This window comes from Myxocyprinus asiaticus, chromosome 45 (genome assembly GCF_019703515.2).
Source record: "Myxocyprinus asiaticus isolate MX2 ecotype Aquarium Trade chromosome 45, UBuf_Myxa_2, whole genome shotgun sequence".
Classification (NCBI taxonomy): Eukaryota; Metazoa; Chordata; class Actinopteri; order Cypriniformes; family Catostomidae; genus Myxocyprinus; species Myxocyprinus asiaticus.
In genome coordinates this window covers 24,359,623-24,382,155 of record NC_059388.1, presented here as the reverse complement: position 1 = coordinate 24,382,155, position 22,533 = coordinate 24,359,623, and the positions used below count along the sequence as shown (strand labels likewise).

General features: G+C 39.8%; 1 protein-coding gene across 2 annotated transcripts; it reads left to right on the top strand.

Annotated features, from left to right (window-relative positions):
* The first annotated feature begins 301 nt into the window (after window positions 1-301).
* aldh1l2 (aldehyde dehydrogenase 1 family, member L2) lies at window positions 302-22,452 on the top strand. 2 transcript variants are annotated; one of them, XM_051688557.1, is made up of 22 exons: window positions 302-367; window positions 5,095-5,239; window positions 9,292-9,526; window positions 10,176-10,341; window positions 10,685-10,786; window positions 11,121-11,210; window positions 11,986-12,120; window positions 12,224-12,349; window positions 12,457-12,548; window positions 12,906-13,173; window positions 13,463-13,590; window positions 14,552-14,702; window positions 14,783-14,853; window positions 14,933-15,038; window positions 16,438-16,525; window positions 16,724-16,817; window positions 16,983-17,082; window positions 17,197-17,295; window positions 17,425-17,590; window positions 17,973-18,078; window positions 19,260-19,459; window positions 19,594-22,452. In XM_051688557.1, exons 1-22 carry the CDS (start codon window positions 365-367, stop codon window positions 19,647-19,649), a joined length of 2,727 nt encoding a protein of 908 aa, XP_051544517.1. In that variant the 5' UTR covers window positions 302-364; the 3' UTR covers window positions 19,650-22,452. The 2 variants fall into 2 exon arrangements, with proteins under 2 accessions (XP_051544517.1, XP_051544516.1); XM_051688556.1 differs by lacking the exon at window positions 302-367 and adding an exon at window positions 3,656-4,000.
* The last annotated feature ends 81 nt before the right edge of the window (window positions 22,453-22,533 follow it).

Here is a 22,533-nt window from a genome sequence, read left to right as displayed (position 1 = left end):
TACATTTGTACTAAGTAATCTGTATTAGTAACGGATTACATTTAAAAAGTAACCCTCCCAGCCCTGTCAACATTATGCTGTGGATTGAGCTTAAGTTGTACTGAACTCAAGTAAAACCCAAGAATCTCAAGTAATGTTTACCGCAGACCTTATTTTACTCATACATCCCCCAAAAAAACCCCAAAGGAAAATGCATGGCTGGAGTCGAACATGTCAAGACAAAAACAACTGTGATTGATCGCTTGACATGTCAGTTAAGTGGGCGGTTCTTGGTTGCTGTGCGGTCCAGATCTTTTGCTGTTCAGTCAAAGGTCTGGGACGTGAGACTACTGGCAGAGTGGATCCTCATTTTCGCCTCACAATAATGGTAAAATATGATTCTTTGATTTATTGGTTGGTATACCTAAATTACTAACATTAAATCATCGTTTGTCTTAATCTTAACCGTCGTAAGTATGCACGTAATTCTGCATTACAGTACAAGAAAGCTCACTATCAAACAGTTATAATGTTATTACATGGATGCAATATTGAGAAAGTTATTTGTCTATCTTTACGCTGTGCACGAAGCTCTAAAGCACCATACACACAGGCAGCGACTTTATCGGTTCATGTCGCTTGCTTCTGCACTTTGAAGGCGCTTGTGGGCGTTCCTACTAGTGTCACTTCATTATTGGTGGACTTCATGTCTGGCTATAAATTGAAAATCTGATTAAAGATGAGACCTGTTGCCAGTAAAACTGAGATGTCGTTCTAATTCGACAAGGAATGCGTTTTCTTGTCGCTATAAATAAACATTTTGCAGGAGAGAGTGTTTTTATATTTAACTACAGCAGTGCTCAATGCATTAAATGATTAACCTTCATTTAACCATTAAATTACTTTTATTTTCCACGCATCATTTTTAATTAAGTCCATGTATGTGGATTCAGACGAATCATATAGAACAGTGAAATCGCTCACAGCAACTAAACCTTTCTCAACTTTCCAAAGTCCCTTTCAAGAGGCTTGTCAGTTCAAAGTCCTTTTCAAGGCAAGTCAGTTCACTCGGCTACCAGGAAGCTATTTTTTTTATTCAGACAAGCGGCATACAAGTACAGCTCCTATATAATTGACTGGGGAAGACCGAAATCTCCCAACCGGTTGGTCAAGATCACGAACATATTTCAAATCAGCATTAAAATCTGACAATGGTATCGTAAATGGTGCTTCTGTACCTGAGATCACGCTAAAAAACGCTATTTTCCCGGCTTGCCTAGCTAATGCGCATGCGCGTTCTGGAGTTGATTGACAGGCAATCTCTGAATCTAATGGTGCTTTCAAGACATGTCAGAATGATCGTATTTAATAGTTAAATGCACATGAACGCCACCACAAAGTAGTACTTACGAGTGTGAAACTCGGTATTTTCTTCGAGCCCTGACTTTCTGAGTTGAGGGCGTGTCGATTTAAGAATCATGGCGGAAACAAATTGCTATTGGTAATAATTTAGATTTACTTAAGGATTCTGACTGTGTAGTTCAGTGCATGTGTATTTGTTGTACTGTTAATGAATAATAACAATAAAACTTACTAGAAAATAAGCATCATTTAGCTGGTTAATACAGCGACAAGCGTTTGCAACAACTACATTTCCCATCATTATATGTGGCTGCACAAGAATGATACAATAGACAGATAAAGCATTAATTACACACCTAATGCGTGGCTTTGCTCTTCATTTTGTTGCATTGGTGCTAAAAAGCTTCCTCCCTTTGCTAGTAAGTGAAAAAGAGAGAAAAAAAAAGAAATTGCAAAACAGGTTCTCTCTTGGTAAAATCACTTTAACACACATCACATTTACGATCTCCGACCTCGTAAGTACGAACTTCCCAGGAGGACTTAAAGCACCATAAAAGGTGATTGGCTCTTTTACCTGTAAGGCCGGACTTCCGGTTCTACATCCGCCATATTGGGTGCTACAATTTCTCCCATTCATTTTAATACAAATGTTCCATCTCAAGCTAAATAGTCTCTGATTTTCTCAAGTCGCTGGACACACCCATATCTAGTTGCCAGAAGTTGCTGTCGTTCGTTTCGCCGTAAGTCGACAACTCTCATTGAAAATTAATGAGATCAAGTCGATTTGCTCTGCAGCCGCAGAAAAATGCAGTCCTCACAACACTGATAACATAACGTGCGCGCAGTAAGGGTATGCTCTATCCCAAATGGCTCACTTGATGTGGCCTTCAGTCAACGAAACCGCAGGGTGTCCGATTTAAAGGATTAGTTCACCCAAAAATAACTCTCTCATGATTTACTCACCTTTACACCATCCCAGATATGTATGTCTTTCCTTCTTCAGCAGAACCGAAATGAAGATTTCTATAAGCACATTTCAGCTCTGTTTGTCCATACAATGAAAGCAAATGGGTGCCATGATGCTACTGGCTGTTTGATGGTCCAAAAGTCATAATTAGGCAGCATAAAGGAAATCCACATGACTCCAGTCGATCAATGAATGTCTACTGAAGCAAATCGATAGGTCTGTGTAAAAAATACATCAATAATTAAAACTTTATGAACTTTTAAAAAAATGCTTCCTGCTACCAGTCGACCCATCACGGAGCTGCCGCGTGATGCAAGCGCAATGGCGCGTTCACGTGAGAAGTTGGAAGCATGCGCTTTGTATACAACAGAGGAACGAACGTCATTTCAAACAGCAATACAGCGGTGGGCGGAAGCAACAATTTAAAGTTAAAAACAATTTCATTACCGATTTGTGTCTTACACAAACCTATCGATTTCTTTCAGAAAACATTAATTGATTGACGTGTGGATTATTTTATGCTGCCTAAATATGACTTTTGGACCGTCAAACAGCCAGCAGCATCATGGCACCCATTCGCTTTAATTTTATGGACAAACAGAGCTGAAATGTGCTTATAGAAATCTTCATTTCGGTTCTGCTGAAGAAGAAATACATACACATCTGGTATGGCTTTAAGGTGAATAAATCATGAGAGAATTGTAATTTTTGGGTGAACTAATCCTTTAACATTTTAGCGCTCAGAAGGATGCTCACGAGCGCCTATTTTGGGGCCTCGGTGCGCCCTTCAGCTGAGCCCGCACAGAGAATATTTTATTTATTTATTTTTTATTATTGAGGCACAGATACTATTTAGCCCGAGATGGAGCACTTCTGTCATAATGATTGGGAGAAATTGGAACACCCAATACAGCGGCTGTAGAAACGGAAGTCCCTCCTTACTTGTAAAATAGCCAATCACCTTGAATGTACAGACATCGCCTGTCAATCAACTCGAGAACGCGCATGCGCACTAGCTACACCAGCCGGGAAAATAGCGTTTTTTTTAGCGTGATCTTTAAAGAAGTACAATTTAGGGTACTGTTGTTGTCAGATTTTAATGCTTATTTTAAATATGTTATTTGGTCGTAATCTTGACCTACCGTTTTGGAGATTTCGGTCTTTCTCCATTTAAGTAGATAGTAGCTGTACTTTTATGCTTCTTGTTTACATAGAAAATAGCTGCCTGGGAGTGTTCCCAAAATTGCCGCCGAGTGGACTGCCTTTCCATGAAAACAACTTTGGCCCGATTGCTGATTCAGGGGTTGGTGTAACGGGACCCCCTAGAGCTAAACATTCGAACACTGCATAGTGCAAATGAAAGGGGCTATTAAAAAACAGAAGCCTTTTAGTGGGACGCTTATGTAGTATGCTCAGCTGGTTACACGCATCTAGTCGTGACGTAAGGAATAGCGCACGGGAGCGCGCACGCCCCAAAACTCGCTTGCTCGTCAGTGCGCGTCGGTTCAGTCTGGTTCAGCTGACACAACTGAGAACAGAGACAGTCAACCGCAGGTGTGCGACTACGGTTACGCATGTTCCCAGCACGCCAGCCCGGTCTATAAACGCGATTTTTTTTATTTTTCTGTTCACTGTATTTTCGCCATGTTGTGGACGGCTGGTACGATCATCAGGAAATTCTCCATGAGCTCAGTGAGTAACCTGCTACTTTCCCTCTGCATTGTGGCTTTTGCTACAGATAAAAGAATGAATGAATGCATAGGTGCACATGTACTGTATGTAGGGCAGACTCATGCATAGACCATAAAACAAGTTTATAAACGTCGGTAAACTTTGCAATAACATTATTAAACAGGATTTCTCCATGCACAGAATAAGCCTTGTTATTGTCACCATGCTGTCAGCTGCGATTGCCCAATGTCTTAATGCAGTGTTGCTGCTTTGATTCTGCATTATGCACAATATAAACGAATGTATATTGATATAGGACATGTATATAGTTCAGCTGGCTTGATGTACAGTGTTTGTCACGTTGCTCTTGGTCGGATTACTTCCAGTGGACAAATCTTTGGCGAGTTGCATCAGCAAGAGGGCGAGAATATGAGCGCAGATCATGTTACTAATGTCACTATGAAACTACTTGACTACAAACTATCAACTCGTATCACATGTGCATGCATGGATATGTAAACATTTTGTTGCCGTGACAAACCATAATAAACTTGTTCAGTACATTCAAGCAGTGTGTCAAAGCTTGAGCTGGTCATCTCTTTCAGTGGTTCTCTTGATTTTAGCTCCGTCGTATTTAGTATTTATGGTAATGCAACAGTGTGTCATGCCGCTCCATTGATGTACAGTTCTCCCTGACGCGCATGCGCACTGGTATCATTTTACTGCTTAAACTTTCCAGCTGAGACTTTGATGCATGGGTAATTTGATCAATTTTGTCACACATGAATACATTCTGTATAACATGGGGGAGGGTGTTAGAAACTGGAAACAAAGGGGCTTTTATTATGAAGTAGGACTTAAAAAATTATCATGTTTTGTAGTTTATTATAAGTGACAGTTTACGGTAAACCACAATTATGTTTACACAGTAATAAAAGTGTCTCAAGTGTATTACACGGTAATTCAATGAAGTCTTTGTGATGTTATCTTTTTATGGTTATCCAATAACTACATTTTCCACTTGTCTTACTCTGTCTGGCTATTATTATAATATATATACAATATTTTTCTCTCATGTGAATGTTTAAAATCAAACTTTACACTCTTTTATACAGGCTTACCACCAAAATACGCTGAAGTTGGCCCTGATTGGCCAGAGCTTGTTTGGACAGGAAGTGTATACAAACCTCCGCAAGCAGGGCCATAAAGTGGTGGCCGTTTTCACAGTTCCTGATAAGGATGGCAAGGCGGACCCCCTGGGTGAGTGTCAGTTGGGTGGGGGTGGGACAGGCACAGACCCAGACCCATGCTGGTAAACATATCATTTGCAAGCATACAAATGAAAATGTTCCTGTGTACCATTATTAAAGTAGCAGAGAGAAGAGTATGTTGGAAGGGGGGCTAAGGGATGTTAAGACAAACTTCTCCTTTAAATGGCTCTAATGAAATTTGTATGGTCTGTGGAGGATGAAACAAAGGCCATAGTTGTATTAATAAGCAATAATGTCCTTGGTGTTCGGTTTGTCAGCCTTTCCTTCCAACCCAGGGACCCCCTAATATAAAAATATATTCAATTTTTTAAATATATTATCTACATTCTATTAACTACTTTTAATTGCTTTGCCATTGCTGTTTTTGTCAGACAGAAAGGGATTTACATTGGTTTAATGATGGTGTTAAGTTGCGGTCACACATACCTTCGCACAGCAAAATTCTGTGGGCGAAGATTGCGTGGTCTCTATTGGTCAATGTGGCGAATTCGCCTGTCGAAGTTCACCAAACTTGAACTCCACGTGAAATCCGCGAGGGGAAATTCTTCGCCGAAATTCTGCATGCAAAATACAGTCATCTCAATGGGAATCCTCGCGATCGTGAATTCCGCGCAATGTACTTCAGGTGGCGAAGAATTTCCCCTCTCTGATTTCACGTGGAGTTCAAGTTTGATGTACTTTGCGGCGAACTTTCGCCGCATTGACCTGTAGGAAGTTGCTTGGTTTGGTAGTGACCTCTGAGTAGGTGGTGTTTCGTACACAGCTACACTGAAAATACACAATGGTCAAGGGTATGAGTTTTTTGTTTGTTTGTTTTTTTCAACTTCACTCTGCCAGAGTATGAAGTGCAGCATTAAAAAGAAGCTGCTTGGTAGGGCTGCAGCTACTGATTATTTTGATAATCGATCAATCTAACGATTATTCGACTATACGGCGATTATTGCAACGATTAATCATTAGCTCTTAACCGATTATTCAGCTTGTGCCCCGACTTAAAAGGTTGTATTAAACATGCTTACTAACAATAAAGAGGACACAGTCATCTTTTAAAAATACCTCTAAATGACATTCACTGAATTTAAGGGGAAAAAATATTTTTTATTATGTTTAATTCAGTAAAGATATTCACTGCAAAAATGTGTGCCTCAGCCAGGTGCAGTTTCAATCTCTCCCCCTTAGATCGAGACATTCGTGCAACTCATAGAAGAGGCGCTGACCGCACAGAGAAATGCAAGTTTCGGAGTTTGTAGTTATTTACATGATCTGCTTCCGTACTATTTGAACTTTAATAAAGCTAAAACGCATTAAATATAACTGCATTTAAGATGTAACGCCGGGGTGTTTCCTTTAAAGATGCTCGACATGCAAGTTTACTTCAGCGGAGCAGCAGCTCCAGCTCAACAATGAGAGTACTTCTGTATTTATTTATTTTGTATTTTTGCATTATAATTCCCCTCATACTTTGCGATCTACATCACCTGAAGCTGTTTGGAAAGTTTGGAGTTCGTCTGGACTGTGAGATGTGTAATTCTTCCTCTACTCAGTCAGGCGCGAACTGCAGTGCTGCTCTCGTGCGTCACAATTAGAGTTTAATGTGATCTCATGTTACATTAAATGAGATTAAACGACTATTTGATAACACATTTTTTTTATTGTCGACGTTGTCAATAACGTCGACTAATCGTTTCAGCCCAACTGCTTGGCAGTGATTTTTTTTTTTTGCTGATTTCACACGCACTCAGCTTCCACCCACGTCACATTTTCTGTCATCAGTTTCACTGTGCAAAGGTATGTGTGAGCATGCCATAACGGTCAATAGAAACAACCGAATCTGGTTGTTTCTTTGACCATAATTTATCCATATTAAGGCCACATCCACGCTAATCTGTTTAAGTTTCTTAATGCCATAATTTTCCAAAGTATGTGGTTATGGAGAGCCTTTTCAAAAGTCTGTTTTCGGTCAATGCCGTACTATTTATTTTCAAACAAAAACCTATTAGTGTGGAGTGGTTGAGGTTTAACCCTTTAAGCTCTGAAGGTGTTTTTAAAGATTTTCTGTTCCAGTGGCATACCCAAAATTAAAGGCTTATAACACAACATGTTTTATACATCAGTGCACGAACCCCCTGTAGTACCGTTATAGACACCTGTTGGAAATAGTAAGTGTGGCTTAATTCTAGTGTCCTACTTCAAAACCGAGAGTGCCTTCCTGAACATCCCATTGGCTCACATTGAGTTTGTGTCTGTGTTAATGTTTGTGCGAGGCACTAAGCCGGTTCAGTGTTGTCAAAGAGGATTGTTTAAATAGTGCATTCCACATAATGACCTGATTGTTTTGGCGAAAAGTGGTGTGAAGCATTTAGAGGTGAAAAGTCCCCTGGTGATGTATGCCTTTGTGACGTATGTGAGAACAAATGATCAGACCCGCTTGTTCTTGACAGTCTGAACGGCCAACCATTTCCAAGCGATGTCCATGCTCAGACTTCCTCACTTCTAGCAGGAAGTTGGAGAGATAAGAGTGAGATATCACTTATATCTCACTAAACATGTATATGTCTACCACCACATCCATGACAGGAACAGTCAATGAAATTACTTCATTTCTGAAACTCCATCACACTCAAGAACAACTGTCTAAGGAATGTAAATAGTTGACAAGACAGAGGCAGCTGTTTTACTGGGTAAAGCTTTTGGCAGGGCATGCCCGGAGACTAATGGCTTTCAAGTAGCCTAAGCAATTATAATTACTGTACATATTCCTTTGTAAATTATTTGTTTTATTGTAGTTTAGGTCCAGAATCTTCATCCAGGAATCCATAAATTTTCATGATATTTCAAACTATTTATTTATTATTAACATTTGCTATTGGGGGCCTGGGTAGCTCAGCGAGTAAAGACACTGACTACCACTCCTGGAGTCGTGAGTTCGAATCCAGGGCGTGCTGAGTGACTCCATCCAGGTCTCCTAAACAACCAAATTGGCCCGGTTGCTAGGGAGGGTAGAGTCACACAGGGTAACCTCCTCGTGCTCGCCATAATGTGGTTCTCGCTCTCGGTGGGGCTTGTAGTGAGTTGTGCGTGGATGCTGCGAAGAATAGCGTGAAGCCTCCACATGCACTATGTTTCTGCAGTAACGTGCTCAACAAGCCACATGATAAAATGCATGGATTGACGATCTCAAACGTGGAAGCAGCTGAGATTCGTCCTCCGCCACCCGGATTGAGGCGAGTCACTACACCACCACGAGGACTTAGAGTGCATTAGGAATTGGGCATTCCAAATTGGGGAGAATTTTTTTTTTTTATATTTGCTGTTTATCTGTTAATTATTATATAGTGCATTAATGCTTAGAGTTATTATAAAGTGTTACTGAGAAAATCTGTTTTGTAATGGGGATATCTGGTCTGTAAAGATTGAAAACCCCTGGTGGGTTAAAGTTTAGTTTACATGAAGTTTGGGTTTGTAGCTTGAATTTGTAATCTGTTGAGTGAAACCAGGGAACACAATAAACTCCACAACTACAGAACTTGTCCAACTGGATTTGCAAAAAACACCCAATTATGTAATGTGCTAATTAGTATGCATTACTGTTTCAATTACCATACTCCGGTGGTGAAGTTCTGTGTGCACTATTAATTAGTTGCTACAGTGCTTGAATCTATTACAACTCTGCCAACTGTAGCGGTTTATGAACAATACATTTATAGATATCTACACTGAAAAAATATTAACCTCAAATGTGCTTCATGTGTTAACAAATTAACTGTTTTTATTTCATTACTGAATCAACCTGAATTCAGTAGGTTACACCAGCAAACTTAATTTTAAGGGTTAGATTAGGTAACTCTTAATGTAAAAATGGCAGGTTGCCACTGTTTACAGTTTATTTAATTATAGAGATAAAAGCCAGTAATATTTAACTGATGAGTCTTGATCTTGGCTGCTTATTCATCAAAGTTAAAGTCTGAATATGCCAGATGTGACCTAGTTTAAATCCAGATATCACTAAACTGTCTCCGGTCTGTCCTGTCTGACCCTCAGCTGTGGTGGCGGAGAAAGACGGGACGCCAGTGTTTAAGTTCCCACGGTGGCGAGTGAAGGGTCAGCCCATCCCTGAGGTGGTGGAGGCGTACAAAGCAGTAGGCGCTGAACTGAACGTCATGCCATTTTGCTCCCAGTTCATCCCCATGAATGTGATCGACTTCCCCAAATATGGCTCCATTATTTACCACCCTTCCATCCTGCCCAAACACAGAGGAGCCTCCTCTATTAACTGGTGAGTAAGGTGTATTTGCATGTGTGTTTTTAGTATATCGTACAGTACGTGTGATTTTAACATATCCCGATTAGATTTTGTAACCTTTCACCTCTATACTGTAATAAACAATATTGATATACAGTATTAGCCCAACAAAGATTAAAACAAACATTAAAGGAGTCATATATTTATGAATCAAAACTACCTTTATCTTTTGAGTTCAAAAGTGCTCTCTAATTGCACTTTCTTAACGGCACAGCAGCAAAAAGTGGACCATTTAATTTTAAGAGACAGAGAGGGTGGAAAATTGTCATGGAAAATCTAAAATATGACTGTGTTTGGTAAAAAAAATACTTAAAATTATAGAGCAGACCTCAAGGAACAAAATAAAATGCAAAAAAAAAATATATATATATAAAATTACACATTTAATACTACAAATACTTACAAAAAAATAAATAAATGGCTGTGATGAAGCATGTGTATGTTTTTTAAATACAATGTCATAATAGATGATAATATTAATCCAAAGATCTTTTAATTTATAGTGCTGAATATCACCTACTACATTAATAATAAAGCATCACTTCCTGAGTGTGCTGTCTTTCTGTGATCTCTACTAACTTTTTTAAATGGATGGTGTATGTGTGTGTATCTGTGTGTGCAGGACACTAATCGAAGGTGATAAGAAAGCAGGATTCAGTATATTCTGGGCTGATGATGGGTTGGACACTGGTCCCATCCTGTTGCAGAGGGAATGCCCAGTTGAACCCAACGATACTGTGGACACTCTCTACAACCGCTTCCTATTTCCAGAGGGCATTAAGGCCATGGTAACTTTCTCACATACTGTAATACTCTGATGCTGTAAGAAGGATGCATTTGGCAGATGCTTTTATCCAAAGTGACTTATTACAGGGACAATTCCCCCAGAGCAACCTGGAGTTAAGTGCCTTGTTCAAGGACACAGTGGTGGTGGCTGTGGGTATCAAACCGGCAACCTTCTGCTTACCAGTTCTGTGCTTAAGCCCACTACGCCACCACTGCTCCAGAAATATTCAAACATTATTGTTTAAAACCAAGTTAAATATGAGATTTTGACTCACTGATTCAGATTTTTGAGGTTCATGAATCTGTGATTTCACTTATAAATGTGTGTGGTTCCCGTTCACACAGGTAGAAGCTGTACAGCTCATTGCAGATGGCAAAGCTCCTAAGATCCCTCAGTCTGAAGAAGGAGCCAGTTATGAGGGCATCCAGAAAAAATCCAATGCTAAGGTGGGACACCTGCAAACACAGACACACATACTTCTTTGGAAGCTCATGTCACCAAGACAAATTCCTTGTATGTGTAAGCATATTTGGCAATAAATCTGATTCTGATTCTGACATTTTAGAAACTTTTTCTTCTCAAATTTCAAATTTATTTTCTCTCAAATTTCTAAAGTTATATTCTGTAACCTAATTAGACTGTGATTTTTTGGACTAATATAATCTAATATAAACTGTAGTTACGCAGCTTCATTACAACACATTTGTGTGTTCATGAATGTGTGAGAATATTATTGGGGGGGATTTTGCACTTTTATATTCTTTGATTTCTCTTGTAAAGGTGAATATGGCCCAGCCGGCTGAGGTCATCCATAACTGGATCCGTGGTCATGATAAAGTTCCAGGTGCTTGGGTTGTCATTGATGGAAAGGTGCGCTCTCTAAACAACACACACTTTTGTACATTAAAATGCGTGAGACAAACACCCCACAAGACACAAACAACTTCATTGAGACACTCTTTTATTATAGAGCTGTTTCATCTTTGGATCTTGAAGTGTGAAATATTTTTTCCCCTTAACTGTTAATTTGATTTTTTAATATATATATATATATATATATATATATATATATATATATATATATATATATATATATATATATATATATATATCCCCTTTTCTCCCAATTTGGAATGCCCAATTCCCACTACTTAGTAGGTCCTCGTGGTGGCGCGGTTACTCACCTCAATGCGGGTGGTGGAGGACAAGTCTCAGTTGCCTCCGCTTCTGAGACCATCAATCCACGCATTTTATCTCGTGGCTCGTTATGCATGACACAGCGGAGACTCACAGCATGTGGAGGCTCATGCTACTCTCCGTGATCCACCCACAACTTACCACGTGCCCCATTGAGAGCGAGAACCACTAATCACGACCACGAGGAGGTTACCCCATGTGTCTCTACCCTCCTTAGCAACCGGGCCAATTTGATTGCTTAGGAGACCTGGCTGGAGTCACTCAGCACACCCTGGATTCGAACTCGTGACTCCAGGGGTGGTAGTCAGCGTCAATACTCGCTGAGCTACCCAGGCCCTGTGCTGTTCATTTGATTCTTAATATTTCTGAATTATCTTTTGTAAGATTTAATCAACGATAAGCAGATGACGTCTTAATTAATGGACGGGAATGTACTTGTGTCTTGTAGCCGGTAACGCTGTACAGCTCATCGATGCTGGGAGGGTCAGTGCCCACAGGTCAGCCAGTAGAGTTGGAGGGGGCGTCTCAGCCTGGACTCATCACCAAATCTGGACTCATTCTGTTTGGATCTGATGGAAAAGCAGTTAGTCTCTAGTGTTTATTTAAGTCTTTGCTCCTGTTTACTTTTACTAAGACCTTTATCATTATAAAGAAGATTAATTGTGTTAACGTATATGGCTGTACAGCTACAAGTGAAGAACTTGCAGTTTGAGGATGGAAAGATGATTTCAGCATCCAAATACTTTTCATCAGAGGAGACCACCAGTTTGGACCTCACAGATGTCGAGAAGAAAATGGCTGAGGAGATCAGGGTGTGTATATTCATGTTTATGTGCTTCAAGACAATCGATGATTTTTTTTTTTTTTTTTTTTTTGTAGCAAATATAGCATTTTTTTTTTTGGCTTCTTGGTTGTCTAGGCGATCTGGAAAGGCATTCTGAGTAATGTACCAGCAGTTGAAGATACAACAGATTTCTTTAAGTCGGGAGCTGCCTCATTGGATGTGGTCAGGTGGGTCTGACCTCTAAGTTTTATTTTTTTCTTTGAACTTTTGACATTTGCTCTCACTCTCACTTAAGGTTAGGGATTTGAACAAACCCCTAACCCTAAGTATGAAACTTTAGCGTGTAGTTTGTCCTGCACCATTTGTGCTTCAGATATGAATGATACCTCAAATCATGCAGCTTGTTAAGAATAGGTGTGCTGTTATTTTTCTGTCTGGGGGATTGGACTTCCAATTTTCACCTGGTGGATGAAAAAAATCTCATAGACTTACATTGAAGGAAGGACCCTAGCCATATCAAGGGATCAGGATAAAATAGAGACATGGGGGTGGCTCTTTTGAAAATGTGATTTTTTTTTGTTTAGATTGGTGGAAGAAGTAAAGCAGAAATGCGGAGGAGTTCAGCTTCAGAACGAAGATGTTTACATGGCCACCACCTTCCAGAGTTTCATCCAGATGTTCGTTCGACGCTTGCGTGGAGAAGACCAGGAAGAGGAGCTGGTCATTGATTATGTAACGAAAGACATCAATAACATGACCCTGAAGATGCCTTATCAGTGTTTCATCAACGGCACGTTTGAAGATGCAGAAGATGGAAAGACATACAACACGGTGAACCCCACAGATGGTTCGGTAAGCATGCCTAAGGGGTAATTCACACCGATCGTGTTTTGCATTCATCTGCATCCATGTTTTTTAAAAATAGTTTTACTATGTAAACATGCACTAGATGGACGTCTTTGACCGTTGTGCTGCATCTCGCTGTTTTTACAAAGTCATTTTTTAAATGCCATGTCATGTTAAAAAGAACTTCAGCTTTAAGCGTGTTTTGAAACACCTGTGTTCTGTTCTGTTCTAGCTTTTTTAGCGCAAGAACGCATTCAGTCTTAACAGCCCCTAATGGTTATGTTGTGTCTTTCAGGTGATATGTAAGGTGTCATATTCTTCAGTGGCAGATGTGGACCGAGCGGTTAGTGCAGCCAAAGAGGCCTTTAACAACGGGCCTTGGGGCAAGATGAACCCACGTGACCGGGGCAGGCTGCTCTACCGGTAATATCTTCAGCAAGTGTGTAAAAAAGTGTGTGTTTTTTTGCACATGTTTGTTACTAAGGCAGTTTGTTTAAAGAGTTTTTGTTGAATATATTTGTCATAGATATAAAAAACCAAATATAGTTGCAAAGCAAACATATAGTAGTTATACAATGCCAAAATGCATTTGTTTGACATTTGTTTGTCTTTATGATAATTTAAGCCGTTTGGGACAGTGCAGTTATTCTAAATAAATCAAAGTGGAATTTACATCAATGTTTTGGTTTGTACTACTCATATAGTATGGTCTGAGCTGTCGACACGACAGATCTCGTGACAGTTGTTGTTGGTGTGTCCTACGATGTTAATAGAGGCCAATCCTCGAAGCACATGGCCGGCCACAGGTGTCGCACATAAATTGGCTAGATGTTGTTATTTTTAAGGTATTGAGCTTTCGGCATCTTCGTTTGTCTACTGCAACGGTGATCCGGCTGGACTCAAAGGAGTGTATGGCAGTATGGCACTGTGCTCGCCATGATGTCCTGTCTGCGACCATCTCTTCAAGGTCATTTGGGTCCATGTTGCATAGTTTCAAATTGGCTTTGATGCTGTCCTTGTAATGTTTGAGTTGCCCTCCTTGAGAGCGCATGCCGCTCTGGAGCTGGCCATAGAAAACCTGCTTCGGCAGGCGTGAACCTGCCATGCGTACAACATGTCCAGACCAGCGAAACTGAGCAGCGAGCAGGAAGGCCTCAATACCAGTGATGCCGCAGGTCTGGAGTACCTCAGTATTTGGGACTTTATCCTGCCATTTGACATGTGCAATACGACGGAGACAGTGCATATGGAACTGATCAAGTTTGGTTATCTGCCGGTGATAAATGGTCCAGGACTCAGATCCATACAACAGAACTGTGAGGATGACTGCTGCCTTATATACTGCCACCTATAGTAATCCATCTATGTTTACACATGTGTGCAGTCTGGCTGACCTAATGGAGGAACACCAGGAAGAGTTGGCCACTATTGAGGCAATTGACTCTGGTGCTGTTTATACACTGGCTTTAAAAACCCATGTGGGCATGTCCATTCAGACCTTCAGATACTTCGCAGGCTGGTGTGACAAGATCCAGGTGTGTGTGTTCACTATACAGTTCTGTGTTGCATACATCCTGTAACTTCCGGCCACTAACGCATCATATCCTGTTTCCAGGGCTCAACGATACCCATCAACCAAGCCAGGCCCAACCGCAACCTCACCTTTACCAAGAAAGAGCCTCTAGGGTGAGGGAATGTTCATATGTGTGTGTTCATGCACATTATGTCATTAGAATATATGTGCAATATGGCGTTTGTGTCTCAGTGTGTGTGCCATAGTGATTCCATGGAATTACCCGTTGATGATGTTGGCGTGGAAGAGCGCAGCCTGTCTGGCAGCTGGAAACACACTCGTCTTGAAACCTGCACAGGTAATCCACACAAACACATATGTATATTAGGGATGTGCAAAACTACCAATTTTCATAATCTACTAGTTAATCTGTTGTTTGAACGACTAATCGACTAGTCTTTGTTAAGGATAATAACGTATAATTAGACTCTGTTATGTTCACGTGACCCCGATCAGACGCCTTTTAGAGGGAGATACGGACGCAAAGTGCAGCACTTCAACAGAGTGACTGATGGATATTCAACCAATAAAAAGGCTAAAGAACTTACTTCACAAAACTATCAAAGTAAGAAAAGTAATAAAGGCTCCAATTCAGAATGGCACAAAACGGCTTACGCTTCAATGTAATTGGAGTGCTTCAGGGGGATCCTCGCTGCACATTCAAAAGCACAGAACTGCAAGATAATCTAGTTCACAACATAGTTTAAATCTTTACTGCAACTATTTATTTAAACAGTCTCAGACAGAATCAGGAAAAGGCTTTAATCTCTCCACAGCACCTGACAAATATGGGAATATTACTCATAGCAGAGGATTTAACATCTAACAGTGATCATATTGAAATGTATTGTTGATACAGCACTTTGCTTTAATAACAGTGCATAATAATAGAATTAAAGAGACAAAACGTCTTGTAGAAGGTCTTAATGTGCTGACTGTTATTCACTGTAAGCACAGCAAGCTATCATCACGCAAAAACGCTCTAAGAAGTTGTGTCTCATTTAATTTGAGAATTGTGTCTAACATTAAAACCACCACCACTGGGGGCCTGGGTAGCTAAGCGAGTACTGACGCTGACTACCACCCCTGGAGTCACGAGTTTGAATCCAGGGCGTGCTGAGTGAATCCAGCCAGGTCTCCTAAGCAACCAAATTGGCCCGGTTGCTAGGGAGGGTAGAGTCACATGGGGTAACCTCCTCGTGGTCGCCATAATGTGGTTCTCGCTCTCAGTGGGGCGCGTGGTGAGTTGTGGGTGGATGCCGTAGAGAACAACGTGAAGCCTCCACACTCACTAGGTCTCCGCGGTAACACGCTTAACAAGTCACGTGATAAGATGCGTGGATTGACAGTCTCAGACGCGGAGGCAACTGAGATTTGTCCTCTGCCACCCGGATTCAGGCGAGTCACTATGCCACCACGAGGAACTAGAGCGCATTGGGAATTGGGCATTCCAAATTGGGGAGAAGAAAAAAACACCACCGCTAAAAATTTTTGTGTTTGTAGTCGACCCCACTAATCGACTAGTCAGTTGTTAGATGCCTGGTGGATTAGTCAACAATATGTAGGGGAAAATGTACAGTCATGTGGTCATTATCAGACAGGGAGTTGAGGATTGACAGTATCCTGCATATTACATGGCTACTTACCAAATAAATAAGTGGACATTGATTTGATTTAAAATTTGTTTAATTTTCCAGGTAACCCCTCTGACTGCACTGAAGTTTGCAGAGCTAACAGTCAAAGCTGGCATTCCGAAGGGAGTAATCAACATTTTACCAGGATCAGGTAAATATATCAACAAAACACTATCCCATTCTATGGGCTGCACATTTTCGCAAAACTGTTTGAGATGCCCAATGGACCATTTGTATAATGTGTGCTTGCACAGATAATTTGTTACTTTATGGCCCCCCTTTCATATTATTGTAAAAGGTCAGTGTTATTTTTTTATCTCTCCTTGATGACCGATGTTCTTTCTCTCAGGTGGTCTGGTCGGGCAGAGGATGTCTGATCACCCTGATATCCGTAAGCTGGGGTTCACAGGCTCCACTCCCATCGGCAAACAGATCATGAAAAGGTAAGTCAGTAGGGCTGTATTTAGTCACTATTACACAGCACTTAATGTCTATAACTTTTGCATTTACCCAAAGGGTTAGTGATTTTCATGTTTGGACAAACTCTTACTCATTGTACATTGAAATCTGAAAGAGTTTCCAATTGATGATCCTATTTCCTGTTGCAGCTGTGCAGTCAGTAACTTGAAGAAGGTGTCTCTGGAGTTGGGCGGCAAATCTCCCCTCATTATCTTCAGCGACTGTGACATGGACAAGGCAGTGAGGATGGTGAGAGAAGAAAACTACTGACAGAAGATTGACATTTGATCCCATGAATCACAGAAGGCTTAAGAAGTAAGATCATCTGCCTCTTTAACTGGGTGTGTTTGTGTGTCTGAGCAGGGCATGAGTTCTGTTTTCTTCAACAAAGGAGAGAACTGCATCGCTGCTGGCAGGCTGTTTGTAGAGGAGTCTATTCATGACGAGTACATCAGGAGAGTGGTACGTGTTTAATTCAACTTTATTCTCCAAATAACGCAGATTTTGTCCGGCTTTACATCATGGTTTTGCTTGAGATGAGCATTACTGTGTTGTCGATATACAATGATAACATTGTTTTCATGTGCTCAGGTTGAGGAAATTAAGAAGATGAAGATTGGAGATCCTTTGGATCGCTCCACAGATCATGGACCTCAGAACCACAAGGCCCACTTGGACAAGCTGGTGGAGTACTGCGAGATCGGCGTCAAGGAAGGGGCAACGCTCGTCTACGGTGGGAGACAGGTGGACAGACCAGGTGGGACCTTAAGTCCAAATCACCATCCAAACCATATGAAATTTAACCAGATCATAGCCAGAGAGTGATTTGCCAAAAAAACTTTTTTACATTTAGCAGATGCTTTTATCCAAAGCGACTTACAAATGAGGAACATAAGCAAATAGTCATACAAAAAAAGTCAACAATACACAGTATTCAGTATTGCACTGCCAGGTTCCAAGAGTAGCTTGAGTAGTATAGAAGCTAGTACAAAAGAAAGAGATTTTTCATTATTATTATTATTAAATAAATATGAAGTGCACTTATGCTTGTGGCTTGGTTAAGTGCTCAAAAAATCCAAAGTTGTATAATTCACATGCGCATTATTCCATTTGTGATGTGCATTTATGTATGTTCACAGGCTTTTTCATGGAGCCTACGGTTTTCACAGAAGTAGAAGATCATATGTTTATTGCCAAAGAGGAATCATTTGGTCCCGTTATGGTGGTATCCAAATTCAAGGATGGGTAAGCTGCCTTTCCTTGTCCTTAGTAGGATGATCATTTTTCTTTTTACGGCAGTCTGACATGCAAGAGCTTTTGAGAAATTCAGCTTACCAACCAACAGGGAAAATTCCAACAACTTTAGCTAAAGTCAGTAACGGTAAAACAAAAGTTTTTAAATAATGCTAATGGAACATCCCTTTGATGTTATTAGAATTCGATAAAAGTTCTCACAATGTTTGGAGAACGATCTTAATGCAACATTGTTCGTTTGTCGGTTAAACAAGATTTTTTAAGGGATAGTTCACCCAAAAATGAAAATTCTAATCCTTTACTCACCCTCATGCCATCCCAGTTGTGTATGACTTTCTTTCTTCTGCTGAACAGAAAGTGAAGATTTTTAGAAGAATATTTCAGCTCTGTAGGTCCATACAATGCAAGTGAATATTGGCCAGAACTTTGAAGCTCTAAAAAGGACAGAAAGGCAGCATAAAAGTAATCCATATGACTCCAGTGGTTTAATCCATATCTTCAGAAGTGATATGATAAGTGTGGGTGAGAAACAGATCAATATTTAAGTCCTTTTTTGCTATAAATTCTCCCTGCCCAGTAGGTGGCAATATGCATGAAGAATGCGAATCAGCAAAAATAATAATAAGAAAAAGTGAAAGTGAAAGTGGAGATTGATAGTAAAAAAGGTTTGTTACCCACACTTATCATATCGCTCCTGAAGATACAGATTAAACCACTGAAGTTGTATGGATTACTTTTATGCTGCCTTTGTTCTTTTTGGAGCTTTAAAGTTTTGGTACTCATTCACTTGCATTGTGAGGACCTACAGAGCTGAAAAATTATTCTAAATATGTTTGTTAATGTTCTGCAGACAAAATATAGTCATACACATCTGGGATGGCAATGATGAGAGAATTATAATTTTTGGGTGAACTATTCCTTTAAAAAAAATGTCTTCTTCTAAAAACTGATTTTAGAACGTTTTCATGAATGTCATACCAATCTAAGTAACATTATGTTCCCTTTAAGACTTTTCACGTTCCCACAACCACAATGTAATGTTTGGAAAATGTTCTAAGAACAAGAAGTTGTTTGTTGGGTTACGGGTTTATAATACTGTAGCCTAAAAAATGTGCTTTATCACATAAAACATTCAAAATAACAATACAACATCGCTGTTTTATGTTTTTGAGTGATGTAGATGGAGTTTTAAGCAGAGCCAATGACACAGAGTTCGGTCTAGCCTCTGGAGTTTTCACCCGTGACATCAACAAAGCCATGTACGTCAGCGAGAGACTAGAGGCAGGAACCGTGTTCGTCAACACCTACAACAAAACCGATGTGGCAGCACCATTCGGAGGCTTCAAACAGTCTGGCTTTGGCAAAGACCTCGGTAAGCCCAAGCAAAACGCACACACACTGAACAATCTCTTCCAGATCAATGTAGTTCTTCAGTTATATTTAACCTGATAAAAACCAGATGTGGTCACTCACGTGAGTACGATGTTTGTGCATGTGTGTACCTAGGTGAGGAAGCCCTGCATGAGTACCTGCGGACTAAAGCTGTGACAGTGGAGTACTGAGAGAAGCATGCAGCTGGACTCTTGAGAGAACTACAGCAGCAATCTGTTGTCTTTGGTTTTTTCTTGAAGCAGGTTTGATTGGAAAAGAGCATTTCCTGCCAGGACTATACTAATGTGCCTAAAAAATTTTATCACCCCTTTTTCTGGAACTGCTTTATGCTTGGAGAGGGACAAATCCTGATTTGCCACTCTAAGCTGGCCAAAAAAAAAACATTTTTTTTTAAAGCTGAAGTATGTAATTTCTGCAACACTAGCGCCACCGATCAGAATTGCAAAACTTGCAAGAATTGCAGCTTTCTGAATCCGCTCCTTGCCTGCAGTTGTTCAAACAGTCAGATTGTCCCGCCCTCAACTCACACCATTGGTTGTGTAATGTTGTTGGGGCAGTTCAAAGCAGGTTGCTCAGAACAAACACAGGAATTTTTATTGTGCCTCACTGGCAAAGTGTTTACAGTTTTTGAGAAAATTAACATATGAATGGTTTACTTATAGTTGTCACTGCATATTAAGCTGGGATATGAGAAAGTATTTTAACACTGAAAAAGTTACACACTTCAGCTTTAAATATAAAAAAAGATAACGGTCATCAGATCGAGAGGCTGAAACACAAGCATCTTAATGAGTTAACTTAAGGTGCCGAATTAATTAGTTTTAACGAAGAAAACACAACAGTATCAATAGCTGCTCTGGATTATTATAACATGCACATTGAGGGAAGCCTTCCATATCACTTTATGAAATCCATATTACCATATTTCTACATCTCAAAGGTTTTTTAATATGCATAGCATTTTCACATCACATTTTAATTAATATACCTGTATATATTTTGTTAGAGAATGAGACAAATTGTCTTTTTTAATATATTTAATTTAGCATTCCAGACAGATGTTACATGATTGGAAATGTTGAAATGAAATAATTTATAGGGGTCATGACATACACACACACACACACACACACACACACACACACACACACACACACACATATATATATATATATATACACACACACACACACACTCTCTACCGGTCAAAAATTTTGAAACACTCATTCTTTATTATAATTTTGTTTTCTTTTTTTTTTCTCCACATTTTAGAATAATAGAAAGTCATCACAACTATGGAATAATAGAAATGGAAATATGGGAATTATGTTGTGACTAAACAAAATCCAAAATAAATCAAAACTGTGTTATATTTTAGCATCTTCAAAGTACTCACCCTTTGCCTAGAATTTGCAGACATGAACTCTTGACATTTTCTCAACCAACTTCTTGAGGTATCACCCTGAGATGCTTTTTAAACAGTATTGAAGGAGTTCCCATCTATGTTGGGCACTTATTGGCTGCTTTTCTTTATTATTTGGTCCAAGTCATCCATTTCAAAAACTTTTTTTTTATTTTTTATAAAAATGTTGTTTTGGTGGCACAATTATATTTTTGTCTACAAAATTAATTTCAAACATTTAAGCATACGCCTTCAGATCAAAAGATTTTTAAGATCATGAGAAACATTTCAGTCAAGTGTTTCAAAACTTTTGACCGGTAGTGTGTGTGTGTGTGTGTGTATGTATGTATGTATGTATGTATGTGTGTATATATATATATATATATATATATATATATATATATATATATAATAACCTTCACTGAGCTTAGAATGTTAGTAAAGTTGTTTTGCACCAAAACAGTCATAATTTAGTAATATATGATAATTTTCCATCCTGTCTCTGGCCCTTTCTGAAACGCTCAGTTTTGGCCTGAATATCTCCTTTTAACTTCAACGTAAATGCTCACTGTTTTCATTGGCTAACATATATATTTGAAACTCAATCAGAAGAAAATGAACAAGCTCCAGAACATAAAACTAAATTTCAGGGTTTACACAAAATGCACACACCCAACACATTGCAACCAAATATATTAAACTGTTCACTTAAGCACAGCAGCACCATAAACTATCAAACAGTCAGACATGACATTTGAAATATTTGTGAATGGAATTGGTCACTCGCGGTTTTGCCATCGGGTCCAATTGTGTTTTTAACTGCACCATCCTTCAAAAACAGCTCCTTTGCAAATCTTGAATCATATGTGACTGGTTCCCAAGCAATCCATGCAGATATGAGCCGAAAGCAGTAGTGGAGTGAAGCAGAACAGACACGTTTTTAAAAGTTGGATTTGTTCTGCTCTTAAAATGTGGCACACATCGCCAAGTAGGTAGCACTGCAGGCCGGAGATCTCCAAATGGGGGTGGAATCTCAAAAAGAGGGCAGGGTTACTCCAAAAGGGTGTGTCACTTTCACACTGTTGCATTTGGAGCTCCTGCCCCTTTTTGTAACTCTGCCTCCAGCTATATCCTTCTCCACCCCACTGAAAACGCATCAAAATGATCATAGATATCTAGTGCATGTTTACATAAACCAACAATTAAAAATGGCACAAATGGGAGAAAAAAACACATCCAGGATGCCTTTATACTCAAAACAGCAAGACACCAAATGGGGATCTCCTTTTAAAGAGTTATGACTTGAAATTGTGTCTTTTAAAAGTGGCGTGAGATGCAGGTTAACGGTCAGAGCACTTAAGTCTTGTGCATGTTTATGTAGAGAAACATTTAGGAAGGTGTCCTATGGAGGTTCTCTATGGTGTACAGTGTAGAGGAATGGTAGGCCCATCTGTTGTTTTCACCTTTCTAAATAAGCGCCAGTGGGCGGGGCGCTGATGTCTTGCTGGAGCAGTCCTTTGCTGATGTATTGGTCCGTGTAACGTCATAAAATCCAAACGAGCCATTTTTTCAGCTTGGTTTAAATAAGTGCTCTTTTTCTATTGATGCGGAAGCTTCGAGTTCTCAAATTACAGTATGTAAAATGACCTCAT